Raw genomic sequence first — 13,909 nt, 5'->3', positions numbered from 1 at the left:
ACTCTGCTTGCCTGGATGAGTGCAGTGCCAACAAGTCTCAGCAACCTCAACACCATCCAGGACAGGCAACTCACTTGGTTGGGATGCCATTCCACTACCTTAAACATGAACTTGCTTTTACCATCGTTGCACTGTCTGCAGTGTGTACCACCTACAAATCCACTGCAGCTACTACCAGGCTACTCTGACAGCACCTCCCAAACCTCTGACCTCCAACACCACCACCTGCAGATCCTCCTCCAAGTCACACATCTTCCTTGAAGACCAGCAGTGAATACAGTAGGGTTTTTTACCCCAGTCTCATAGATTTGTGATCATCATTTCTGATCCTACCCATTTCTAACAAAATTCCAGGTTTATTTAAGTGGTTGAATTTAAGTTACCAAATGGTGGGATTGTAAGTTAATCGTCCATACATCTGGATACTACTTCTGCTACTTTACCACCACTCTCCTGTACCCCTGCAGTGGTTCAGTAGCTGGCATGCCTGCCCACAGGTTCAAAGATTCACATCCCCCTCCTGAATTTGGGACCATAATCCTGTAAGGCAGGACTGAGGGACTTGATGCTTTGCTTTGGTGGGTCAGGTAATCGTATGCAGCCCCATGGCTAGAGTTTGCAAAAGGAGCAGGGGATTCCCCTGGCATCCTGATCAAGTTATCTCTCAACTAACACCATAAGAGGAACACCCCCTCCTCTCTCAGGTTTGTCAGTCATCCTTTTGATGTTTCTGCAGCATGTTGCTGGCCACACAGCTGCTGCTGTGTTGATTTACTGTCACACTAGGAAGTGGGAGCAGGAGTTGCCCAGTTGGCCCTTCAAGCCTCCCGGCCATTCAGTATGATCATTGCTGATCTACCCCAGACCTCAACACCTCCTTTGTCCAATTCCACATGGCCCTCAGCTCCCTAATCTTTCAAAACTGTATTCAACTCCTCAAGTACCTCCAGTGATCTATCCTTCTCACCCTCTGCAGGGTAGCAAATTCCAGAGATTCACCACCCTCTGCAAGAAGAAACTTCTATGTACCTTAGTTTTAAATGACCGTCCTTTCACCTTGTAAGACTACACACTCCAAAGAAACTATTTCATTCCATGAAGCCCCCCGAGATAGTATCAGCTCCGTAAAGGTACGTTGGTCGCACTGAGATGGAGTACCTCTGTCACACTGCAGAGTGTGATGACTGTTAGAGTGCGATCTGGAGAGGCTCCCTGGTCTAATGGAGAATGATGGTTAACCATGATTGCATTTAAACTATTAAGTAGATCATTAAATTATTATTTGAGTCAGCATCTATTACTTTTGTGGGAAAGAGTTCCACACTTTGTAACCCTTTGAGTGAAGATGTTGTTCACTAACTTTTGTCCTGAATCTGTCCAGAACTCAGATGGTGGGAAGCCAACTTAAGCCTGAGGTTCTCCAGTCTTTTCCAGACTCGACCTGACCACCACTGAAAATATAACAATCTCAAACATGCTACTCACATACAGTACTACTAAGGGCATCAACGTGACCTGAGTGAAGTGTGGAGCTGAGTTGGCATAGCACTGCATGCCCCTATGCAAACGCTTCATCAGAACATCCACCTGTCCCCAGCCCCGCTCATACATATAGCTGCAGAGAGAGAGAGAAACTGGGAGAATGCAATGGTGAGACTTTCCATGGAATGGTAAGGTGTCTTGCTTTTGCTTAATCATAACTTCTCCCTGGCCATAGCTGAAGGTCTCTCAACCATGTCTCCAGTATTTCCTGCTCTTCTGCTCTCATCACCTTTTCTCCCAGCCAGAAGGACAATACTGTCCATGTCCTGATCTTCTGGTCCCATTAGCCTCCACATTCAATGGATCATCTTCCATAACTTTACGCCACCTCCAATGGGATTGTACTACCAGACACACCCTTCCCCTTCTCTTTCAGTCCTCCAACAGGACTGTTATCTGTGACTCCCTGGTTCACTCTTTCATCTCCACCAGCACTCCCCATAGCACCTTCCCAAGCAACTCGGGGAAATACAACACCTGCCCTTTTACCTCTTCCCCTTCCCACCATCCTGGGACTCAAATAATCCTTCTGGGTGAAGCAGAGATTCACTTGCACTTCTTCCAGTTTAGTGTATCGTATTTGGTGCTAATGATGTGGCTTCCTCTACGTTGGAGTAACCAAATGCAGACTGAGTGACTGCTTTGCCGAACATCTCCACTCAGTGTGCAAGGAATAGAAGGCACAGCGTCCAAATGCGGGGAGATGGGATTGGGCCAAAAAGGTCAGCACCTAAGTAGCTGTGCTCTGTTAGTTTCTTTCAATCTCCTACAAGTCAAATCACTCCAGAACTTTCTATAGAACCCCAGTAATCCTGCCTTGTAATCTAACTCTGCGAGCCCTTTTCAACGTCCTGGTGAATAGGTGCTTGCTTAGGGAGTTAAAAAGACAGTTACTGATACTTCCGATATTTTAAGAGGATTCATATCTGACAATTTCATTAAAGACATTATTGCATCTTTCTGAGGTTCATATGTTTTTAATTAACTAATAATGTCCACATTATGAGTTGTGAACGAGATACTCTGTCTTATAAACTGGATGATGTATAGATGTAGGCCTTACAATCTGTTATGTGCCAGCTTTAGATTGGTAATTGTCGGCTTCACTGCACTGATGCTGTCAAGAGAAAAGTACTATATCTTGCGACTGTTCTGTGTTCTAATTTGATAATCTCATTCCACAAAAGTCACGGTAAAGGACGCTATTTTGAGGTTAACACAAGAGGGAGCTTCAGTCAGGCTGTACCTGGGCTACACCTGATGTGAGAGCGCACATCTCAACACTGAGCACTGGTCAACCTCAGGTTGAACAGATTTAATGGCTGGGCTGAGGCTGGAGACTAATTTCACTTCCCCATACTTATTCAGGTCCATTTCTGGATCACAGCCTTTTTGTAATCACTGTAGGTGACAGATCACAATGTTAAGTGGTTTTCTCAAGCAAGTTTGAATCAATTTTTTAGTATGCATTTACAGTGCAACAGACGCACAACATGGTGATTGTAATGACAGGAGATTGGCAGCTAAAGATGCTCCCCTTCTTCAGTGGCTCTTCTGCACGAAGTTCTAGAGACTTTCGTTTTACTTGCCAGAATCTGAAAAACTGTTCAGTTAAGCAACTCAAATGTGCAGAAAGCTGGGAAAATGATGTAGACATAAGAGACTGCAGATGCTGTGATCTGGAGCCACAAGCAATCTGCTGGAGGAACACAGCGTCTGTGGGGGGAAGGAATTGTTGACGTTTTGGGTCAGAACCCTGCATCAGGACTAAGAGTGGCGAGGGGAGATAGCCACTATAAAGAGGAGAGGGGGAGTGGCGAGATAGGGGCCAGAGGTGATTGGTGGACTGAGGAGGGATGAAGGATGACAGGCAGATTGAGTTAGGTAGGGAGTGGGAGAGATGGAGTGGGAGACAGATGCAGGTGGATGAAAGATGGTGGCAGATTAAAAAAAGCAGGGAGCCAGGTGGGGTGAGGGCAGGTTGAAGGTGGAGACAGCTAGGAGCCTGATAATCAGGAACACAAGGCTACCAGTGCTAATCACTAAACTGCCGATTGATTTCTTAAAAGACTTTTCTTCATTCTGGGATTTCAAAGCAACAAGATGAGAACACTCTAATGATTTTACCACACATATAATTTACAGCTGCCACAACCAGCAATATTACATAAACATTTTGAGAGCATTTGTGTTACTTGAGGAAGCACACTTTATAGAAATGTCAATAATTTACAACTAAGTAATCCTGTAAAGGTTAATTAAGGGGAAAGAAAGCCACCTTTTATCATGGCCTTGTGGTAGTTCAGAGGAGTTATTGAAATAACAAGTGTAAATAGAAAGAGCCACCAAACACATTAATCAATTAGCTTCCATTTGGCTGGCTTAGATCAGTTCCACATAGAGTGCGATCAGAGGCTATAAAGGGAGAGGTTTAACATAATGTGCTAGCAACATCATGAGGGATCAATCATTTTAGAGTTCAGGGCAAAGAGGTTTAATTTGTGCTGATCATAATTTGCATTTAAAATTATGTTTTTTTAACAAGTTTTGACAAAATGGAGCTCCGATGTGTTTAGCGGGAGCCCTGGAAATGAGGCCTCGGTGAGTTTCAAAGTGTGAGAACAGGGCCCCATTGAGAGTATAGGGAGTGCTGAAACAGGATCACAGCTTGTTTATATGGAGGGTCGGAGCAGGACCCTGGTGAGTTTAAATGGAGTATGGGAACAGGGCCCTGCTGAGTTTATAAGGAACGTGGGAGGGTCCTGTGAACTTATAAGGAATGGGGCCTTGGTGAGTCCATAAGGAGTATGGAAATGCGCCCCCGGTGTGTTAATAGGGAGAATGGGAATGGGAACCCCATGAGTTCAGTGGGAGAGCCGGAAATATCATTTGGTGAGACAGATGCTGAACTATCGGGATTGCTGAACAACGGGATAGCGGATTATCGGAGTTCTACTACACAACCTTCACCAACGCAAAAGGGCACAAAAAGTGCAAAGCAGCTTCATCACGGTGATGCCGAAACTGAGATATAGCTGGCCCTCGCGGTCTGAACAACCACCGAGGCGGAGAGGAGAGATGGTTCAGGGATTTCCAGCTAATGGAAAGGTTTGAGAGGGTGGATGTACGAAAATTGTCCCAAGTAAGGGAGCCCAAATCTTGGGGCCAAAAACAAGTGTTGGTCACCATTAAATCCAATAAAGGATTTTGGAGAAATTCCTTTAACCAGAGAGAGAGAGAAGTGTAGAACTCACTGCAACAAAAAAGTGGTTGAGGTGAAAATCATAGGTATACTTAAGGAGAAAGCACACAACCGACGAAGGAGAAGCAAAAGGAGGAAACAATGAGTTAGTACTGGGAAGTATGAATCGTAAACAGCACCATGGATCAGTTAGGCCAGGAGACCTGTTCTACGGCATAAACTACCTTAAGTCTCCAAAACTGCACTAATTCAAGTAAGGGTCGAAACAGGTCCTGATGCAGGGTCTCGACCCGAAACATTGACAGTTCCTTCCTCCCCCCGCTGATGCTGCTTGGCCTGCTGAGTTCCTCCAGCAGATTATTTTTTGCTCCTAATACAAGCAAAGCCTTTGCTGTCTCTGGACAACTAAAAGGTGAACGTAAGTTAACACACAACCGCAACTGTCCCCAGTGGGGACTTCAGAGCAAGTCACGTACCTTTGTGGAGGGAGGAGCAGTGTGAGGCGGGTGACAGGTGTGGTTCCACTGTGCTCATGTCGGCCCCGTTGGCTATCTCTTGTTTCCTGTGAAAGAAAAGGAAGATCCGTGAGGATGTGTGGAAATGCCGTGAGGTTCATCATAGAGTCATACAGCGTGGAAACAAGCCCTTCGGCCCAAATGGTCCATGCTGACCAAGGTGCCCCATCCAAGTGAGTCCCATTTGCTCAAGTTTGGCCCAAAACCTTCTAAATCTTTCCAATCCATGTACCTGTCCAACTGTCTTTTGAAAGTTGTTATTGTACCTGCCTCAACCACTTCCTCTGGCAGCTCATTCCACATATGTACCACCCTCTGCGTAAAAAAGTTGCCCCTCAGGTTCCTATTAAATCTTCCCCCCCTAATCTTAAACCCATCCCCTCTAATTCTTGATTTCCCAACCCTGGGAAAAAGACTGTGTGCCTTTACCCTATCTATGCCCCTCATGATTTTATACACCTCTATATGATCACCTCTCAGTCTCCCATGCTCCAAGGAATAAAGTCCTAGCCTGTCCAACCTCTCCCTATAATTCAATCCCTCAAGTCCTGGCAATATCCTTGTAAATTTTTCTGCACTCTTTCCAGTTTAATAACATCTTTTCTATAGAAGGGCAACCAAAACTGAACACAATACTCCAAGTGCAGCCTCACCAGCATCTTGTAAACCACACCATAACCTCCCAGCTTCTGTACTCAATGCCCTGTCTGATGAAGGCCAGTGTGCCAAAAGCCTTCTTCACCACCTTGGCCACTGAGGCCAGTTAGACTTTGAAGCACACACCAACCTAACTGTATTACCCTCTGAGTAAACAGAGCTTGAATCCTGGAAGTCATCAACTGAAACTGCAGGATAGTTGCTCGTACATCATTTAATGTAACTTCACCAATCCTTGAATGAGTCTTTCCCCTTCCTTACATGAGTCTTGGCCTCTGGTGAAAGCAGGGTATGCATTTATAGTTCACCTTTGGAGGCTTTAGGATGCCCCAAATCACGCTACTGGAGATAACACAGCAGTTAATTTTGGCACAGCAAACAGAAATGCAATGATAAATATTGACCAGGATGCTGAGAATGCCCTGGCTCACTTATGGAAAAGTGCCATGGAGTCATTTATGTCCACCTGCGAGAGAGGAGAGGGCCTTAGTTTAACTTTGCATCCAAAAGTCAGCATCCCTCATTGAAACATACAAAATTAGAGAGCTCAACGGGGTAGATAATGAGAGGATGCTTCTGCTGGCTGAGGAGTCTACAGCCAGAGGCTGCAGTTTCAGAGAAAAGGGTGGTCCATTCAGGATTGAGCATTCAAGGGGATAGAACAGTTAAATCACATCAAGATAGATCAGTCATGATCTTGTTGACTGGCACAGCAGGCTTGAGGGGCCAAGTGGTCTATTTCTACTCCTGTTTCTTAAGGACTGCACTGGAATATCACCAGATTTAAGGCAAGAGGGGAAAGATTTAAATGGGACCAGAGGTGCAACTTTTTCACACAGAGGGTGGTGGGTAAATGAAACAAACTGCCAGAGGAAGCTGTAGAGGCAGGTGCAAGTACAACATTTAAAAGACATTTGGACAGGAACATGGATTGGAAAAGTTTAGAGGGATAGGGGCCAAGCACAGGCAAATAGGACTAGCTCAGGTACACAAACTTGGCCAGCATGAACGAGCTGGGCCAAAGGGGCTGTTTCTGTACTGTATAACTCTATGACTCAAAGAAGCCTACAACTGAAAAATACTTCACTGGCTGTAACACTCGGGACATAAATATAAGGTAAGACTTCTTTATTAGTCACATGTACATCGAAACACACAGTGAAATGCATCTTTTGTGTAGAGTGTTCTGGGGGCAGCCCACAAGTGTCGCCACGCTTCCGGCACCAACATAGCATGCCCGTAACTTCCTAACCCGTACGTCTTTGGAATGTGGGAGGAAACCGGAGCACCCGGAGGAAACCCACGCAGACACGGGGAGAATGTAAAATCTCCTTAAAGACAACGGCTGGAATTGAACCCAGGCACTGTAATAGCGTTACACGAACCGTGACACATAATGCCATACTTGACATAACAATCAATCAATCTGAATCTATGTGCCTGCGATGCTGCTGCAAGCAAGCTTTTCATTGTATCTGTGCATGTGACAATAAACTCGATGTCAGTAGAGAGATAAGCATAAGGCAGGATACCAGGGACGATCTTCTGCCCTTCTTCAAAATATACCAGTAGTGTCTGAGAGGGAAGGGGTGCCCTCGGGTTAGTGTCTCAGAGGAGAGACAACATCTCTGGCAGGACAATGCAAGAGCACAAGCTTGTCTCTGGAGTGAACCCCCAACCTTGGATCAAAGGTGCAACCAAACAAACCACAGCTCCCAGGTTTTTGTGATTTGGAGAATATGACACAGTTCACAGATTCCATTTAGATATTTATGGAATTATTTAATGATTACTGTTGGAAAAGTCAGTTCACAACTCTTAGCAACAAGGCTAATCAGTAATGAAAGAACAACCCACGAACAAGCCCATAAAACAACTGATTACTTGCTATTTGCCGCGCACCTTGAAATCAAATGGCTGATGTGCTTTTATTCCAAGCAATTTGCCACACTGCTGTTGCGAAGAGACGGAGGAACAGAGGGTCTGTTACTAAGACAATCTCATTATGGCCAATTTAAGGCTAGCTATTGCTTTTCCACTGGGATATTTGTCTGTTTGCCCACGGCATGTCCCAGTGTTTGTTTTCACGTCTTAAGTTAACAGCAGAGTTCGAAAACAGTCCCAGTTCTTGCGGCTGCCATAGACTCTTAGTTTGTGGGCTGTGTGGCAGTTTGAGGGGTGTGAAATGGAAGGGGTTGGGGACAGGGTGTGGGGAGGTAAGGACAGCTTGATTCGGTGTCCTGCATCACTAAATTGGCAGAGTGCAGCTTTAAAGAAGGACAAATTCAAATGGCTCTGATTAAATTTGCAATTGTAACATCCAAGTTTGCATGAATCCCTGATCTGCCTCACCTCTCCTCCCCTGGTGTAGGGGAAGAGGGGTTGGCTGGGGTAGAGAGGGGTTCTGGGGGAAGGTCCATACCTACCAATACTGAAGCTGCATTTTGTGCACTGGATCATTCACAGTGAGGAAGTACAGGAGTTGGCATTAACCACCAAGTCAGGGTCCTTTGATATTTTAAGGCGGCATAGTTTCATTCACCCCTGAACCTAACATCAGGATATTTAAAGCTTTTGATGCTGAGCCAGCTGATGTTCTTTGTGTGAACTCTGCGAGATATCTCAAGTTTCCTGCTCATTACCACATCAGTCAGCTTTGCACAAAACATTAATCTAATAACTGGGCTCCGAAAAGTGCGTTGCTTCATCCCTTAGTGTTTGACGGCCAAGATTTCAAACTCATGGTCTACTAGGAAGAGTGATTCCCACATCCTGTACACTTCAGAGACATGAGCTGCCTACAGCAGGGACCTCAAAACACTGGAGGGATACCACTGGTGTTGTCTCTCCAAATTCACTGAGAGGAGAAGGAAAAAAGTTGACAGGGTACTCTCCCGGGCCAATTCTCCTGGACATTATCTACCCACTCTGGTAGGGCGGACACTGTCCACGTGCTTGACACCAACTCCCAAAACAACCACTCCACTCTGCGCTTCCTCACGGCAAGAGATTTCCAAGACGACACAAAAAAAACGATTCAAGGATATTTCCAAAACTTCCTTGAACAAACGTAACATTCTCACAGCCTCTTGGGAACTCCTGGTCTGCTCAAGGTGGAGAAAGAGCATCTTAAGGAAGTATTGAGCACCTGGTTCTCTACAGTGGGAGCAAGCAGAGGTCATGTGCCAAATCTCCCATCGGAGCAACCCCATTAAGTCTTGCCTGTACAGCCCACAGAACTAGAGGAGAAGTTAGTTGGCCTCCTAAGAAGAGGTCAATTCCTTATTAAAGAGCCAGGCAAACTTTTCCCCATCTTTTCCTTTGCTGTTTTTCTCTCCTTAAGGGGCACCATTGTAAACTTATCTTCCAATACTCTGCCAAGAGGTGGGACCAGACAGGGAGCATTGGCTCCAGTTAACTCTTGGGAATGAGGAAATGGCTGTTGCGCCCGATACCGTAGAGCAGTGGACCTCTTGTCTGGTTCTTCCCTCCCAACTCCTGGGGGCTCCACAGCCGCTGGGAATGCCTGACTGGCAGCCCTCTTTGTCAGAACCTCTCCAAGCTCAACTGAGACGGGGATACACTGTCTTCCATGGTGAGCAATGCAGCGGCAGCGGCACATCAACAGAAACATGAGAACACAAGAATCAGAAGAGGAAAAGCCATCTGGTCCTTCGAGCTTGCTCCACCATTGCTCAGGATCATGGCTGGTCTCCCTCAGCTCCATTTTCCAGCTCTATCTCCTTATTCTTTGATTTCCTTACTATTTAGAAACCACTCAACCTCTGCTTCAAATGAACTCAGTTACTGAGCCTCCATAACCCTCTAAGTAGAGAATTCCAAAGAATCACCACTCTTGTGGTGAAATTCCTCGTGTAGAAATTTCTCTTTTTCTCAGTCCTAAATGGCCTACTCCTGATTCTGAGACTGTGACCTCTGATCCTGAACTCCTCAGTCAGGGGAAACATCCTCCCTCCATCCACCCTGTCGAGCCCTGTAAGAAACTTGTATGCTTCAATCAGATGACACACTTAGAACATGGTTTGCCTTCTCTTTGGATGTTCTGTTTCTAGAGTCATAGTATGGCTGTGGGGTGATTTTGCACTACACTGACACTTAATTTGAAAGGTAGCTGCATCTTAAGCCCAACCAGGTTATGACCCATACCAGATATGATCTGTCATCGGGACTGTGGTCAGTCAAGTGAGTCGGCTCTGTTTCAGGATGCCATGGGTTAACATCCCACTCCAGGAAGATGAGTGCAAACCTCTGCTGATGTTCCATTGCAGCACTGAGAGAGTGCAGCTCTGTCAGAGGAGCTGTCTCTTGGAGTGTCAAGGCCCTCTCTGTTGCACACAAAACATCCCACTGTGCTACTCAAAAGAAACAAAGGAGATGCCTTGGCCGACATCTGTCGATTAACATCACTGCAGCACACAATCACTTCATGTTATTAGTTAAGGAGCTTGCTGTGTGCAAATTGGCTACAGTTTTTCCAACAATCAACATTGACTACACTCAAGGATACTTCCCTGGTTGTAAGTGGTCATTTGGGATGCATTCTCCTGAATCATAATTGGGCATATACACTACCCCACCACAAGATGGCAGTCCATGGGGCAGACTGCTCTGAATGGCTCTGTAGAAATATAACATCTTTGCTCTGTTCTGAAGGCACATGGGCCTCTGGGCTTTTAAAGTACAGTCACAGTGGGCACAAGGTCTCTCCCACTCACCCAAGAAGGCAGACACAGGACCAGGGCAGGACAGTGATACTATAGGCAGTGAAGCCGTCTCACAGCCTCTGCGACCTGGGTTCAATCCTGACCTCCGGTGCTATCTGTGCGGAACTTGCATGTGGATTTCCACTGATTTCATCCCACACCCCAAAGATATGATGGGTGGTACAGTAGTTGGCCAATTTAAATTGCTGCTAGTGTAGATGGGCGGCTGAAGAATCAGAGGGGTGTTAATGGGCATGTGAGAGAGAATATGGTGAGAGGACGTAAATGGTGGCATTGCTCTGAGAACCGGCATAGACTCAATGGGCCAAATGGCCTCCTTCCATGGCATAAGGAAATATGAATATAAGAAATAGGAACAAGAGTAGGCCATTCAGCCCCCCTGGTCTGTTCCAACATTCAATAAAATTGTGGTCTCACCTCCAGTTTCTGACCTGTCCCCTGTAATCTTTGATTCCCCTCTAGACCAATAAAGCTATCTCGAATATATTCAATAATCCAACCCGTACACTTTTTGAATTCCAAGAAGTCATGAGCCACTGAGGGAAGAAATTCCTCCTTATCAAAGTCGTAAATAGGCAACCCCTGATTCTGAACCGATGGCCCCGAGTTCTCAAATGAGCGAAACATCCCCACAGCATCAAGAGTCTCAGTTTAACACCTCATGTCGAAGCTAGCTCCTCTGACAGTGCAGCACTCCCTCAGTACTGCACAGTGGTAGCAGGCTACATTACATGTTTGGGGGGCCTGGATTAGGATTAGGGGTTTGAAGGCACAATCTTCCAGCTCGATGCAGGTTCAGGTTGGCTGGATCCAAACTTCTGTGAAACACAATAATCCTGCAGCCAGATGTTAATGCAGGCAAAATAAAGACTCCAATGTAACATAATCCAGGGTCCACCTGACAGACTGCGAGTCATTTCTCTTATGAGGATCACATCCTCTTCAGACCCTGACAGTGAAAGAGCCGGATCTGTGGGCGTTTCATGGTTGTATAATGTTCCCTTTTACAGCTCCCAAATGCAGTGCTTTGCTAAAGGGAGTGCTTATGGCATCATTATCATTATCGAGCCTCTTGGAGGCATCAAGAACCTATTAGAGTAAATGAAATATTTCTTGATATGAAAGTGAGCTGTCCACTTGTTGAAAAATGAGACCTGGATTTTAGACTCAGATTGCTGAGAGCCCAGTGATAACTAACGTGCTGTAATGAATTATACTCTGGAAAGCCAAAGCATTCCTCCCTTGAAATATTTCTTGTCAACCTGATTTCTTTTCCTACTCTTCATTGCCTAAATCTTGCAATGATCTCAATAGCGCTGTTTATCAGCTGCAAACAGGCTTTTCACTGGACAGCACACACCTTCTCCATGAAGTACGGAGATGCTTAAACAGTGAGGACGAAGATGGAATGCACTGCCTGAGAGGGTGGTGAAAGCAGGTACTCTCACAACATTTATTACGTTTTTAGATAGACACCATGACGAAGGAGCAAAGGAGGCTGAAGGGTGATCTGAAAGAAGTTTATAAAACCAAGAGGGGCATAGATTAGGTGGATTGTCACAGTCCATTCCCAGGGTAGAAGAGTCTAAAACTAGAAGCCATAGGTTTAAAGTGAGAGGGGAAAGATTTAAAGGGGACCTGAGGGGCAAGATTTTCCCGCAGAAATTGGTGGGTACATGGAACGAGCTGCCAGAGGAAGTGGTACAGGTGGGTAAAATTACAATGCTTAAAAGACATTTGGACAGGTATATATTGGATAGGAAAGGTTTAGAGGGATGTGGACTAAATGCAGGCAAGTGGGACTAGCTCAGGAAGACACCTTGGTCGGCATGGACGAGTTGGGCCAAAGGGCCTGTTTTCAATGCTATATAACTCTGTGGCTATGGCTCTATAGATGGCTAAGAGCCAAGTGCTGAGAAATAGGATTAGTGTAGATATGTTCTTGATGGTTGGCATGGACACAGTGGGCTGTAGGTTCTGTTTCTGTGCTGTATGTCTGTATGAATCTGCATAAATCTCTTGAGCCAGAGCTCTTGAAGGGGAAAAGTGGATTTATGAGAGACTAAGTACCTTAAAGTTGATCTCAGGAACCAAAATGCCAATCCTGCTGTCAACTTCAGGTCTGATGCTGTGGGAATGATATTTATCAGAATGAGATAAATCCTTTGCTATTAAAGTTTAGCCGGCAGATTCTGCTCTAAGTACTGGACCTTATGGTATGAATCATGTTATTTAGTTCCTATGGGATGATAATACTTTGGAAATAAGCTGTGGAAATGTTCAACTGCTGACACTTATTTTGGGATGCATTCCTCACATAAGGGTGCAATGGACCTTATTTTCAGGTGGAAGTACTTGTTGATCAAGGGCAGCTATCTAATCAGTGGGTGTTTGACAGTCATGTAGAGAGATGGCTATGAGGGGCAATGGCAAGTCCTAACACCCCCCTGTGTAAAATAGTCATGGAGGATAGGATACTCTCCGGTGTGGTTCAAGTCAAGTCCTTGAACTCACAGTCTTCCAACTCAGAGCAACTAACCAAGTCTTATGACATCCTCACTACCAACCTTTCTGACAACTTTTAAAAGCATTATGTTTGCCCTTGCCATTAACTATTACTACGTTCAATTTCCTACAATTAGTTTCGAAAGAAATATTGAGTAAAAGAACATTCACTGTTCATATTTTAATTACGAACTGGTATGAACTTGACAGTTGGTAAGAGAAGAAGCCTAATATTATATACTCAGGTACGTTAAACAGAGGTTAGAGGATTACTGGGTCTTGGAATGATGCTGCTTATTGTAGAAGAGGTTACAACTGTGAACATGGGACCCTTCTCTGTCGGGACGATGAAGGAGCACTTGCTTGGTGGCTCAGTCTGAACAGAGGACACTCTTCTTAATACGAATGTCTGAGTATTATCAGCGTCCCTGTCAAAAGCCTTCCTCCGCTGCTGGGGCAAACTCAGCCAAGTTCCTCTTCATTCAGGCAAAGGAAGGGGGTGGTGGATGTGGGCCATGCTCCTGGGGGAGATGAGATGCAACTGCTGGGAGAGGAGAGGTGGAGCTGGGGCAAGCTGGGATTGAGCTGGGATGACATAGGATAGAGCTGGAGTGAAGTGAGTTGGAGCTTGGATGAGGTGGGATGGAGGTAAGATGGAGATGGAGTGAGTGAGCTGGAGTGAGGTGGGACTGAGCTGGAATGAGGTGGGACTGAGCTGGAGGAGGTGGGACTGAGCTGGAATG

The 13,909-nt window shown here is 45.5% G+C and overlaps 1 protein-coding gene across 1 annotated transcript in view; it reads right to left on the bottom strand.

Annotated features, from left to right (window-relative positions):
• Positions 1–13,909, bottom strand: part of LOC127581192 (rap1 GTPase-activating protein 2-like) — a 328,459-nt gene that overhangs the window by 75,577 nt on the left and 238,973 nt on the right. The window contains 2 exon segments of the mRNA XM_052035296.1: positions 5,221–5,250; positions 5,252–5,306. Coding sequence (XP_051891256.1) covers positions 5,221–5,250; positions 5,252–5,306 — 85 coding nt within the window.

Source organism: Pristis pectinata, chromosome 21, assembly GCF_009764475.1.
Source record: "Pristis pectinata isolate sPriPec2 chromosome 21, sPriPec2.1.pri, whole genome shotgun sequence".
NCBI lineage: Eukaryota > Metazoa > Chordata > Chondrichthyes > Rhinopristiformes > Pristidae > Pristis > Pristis pectinata.
The sequence above is the reverse complement of the archived record's forward strand: the minus strand, read 5'-3'. Positions and strand labels throughout refer to the sequence as shown.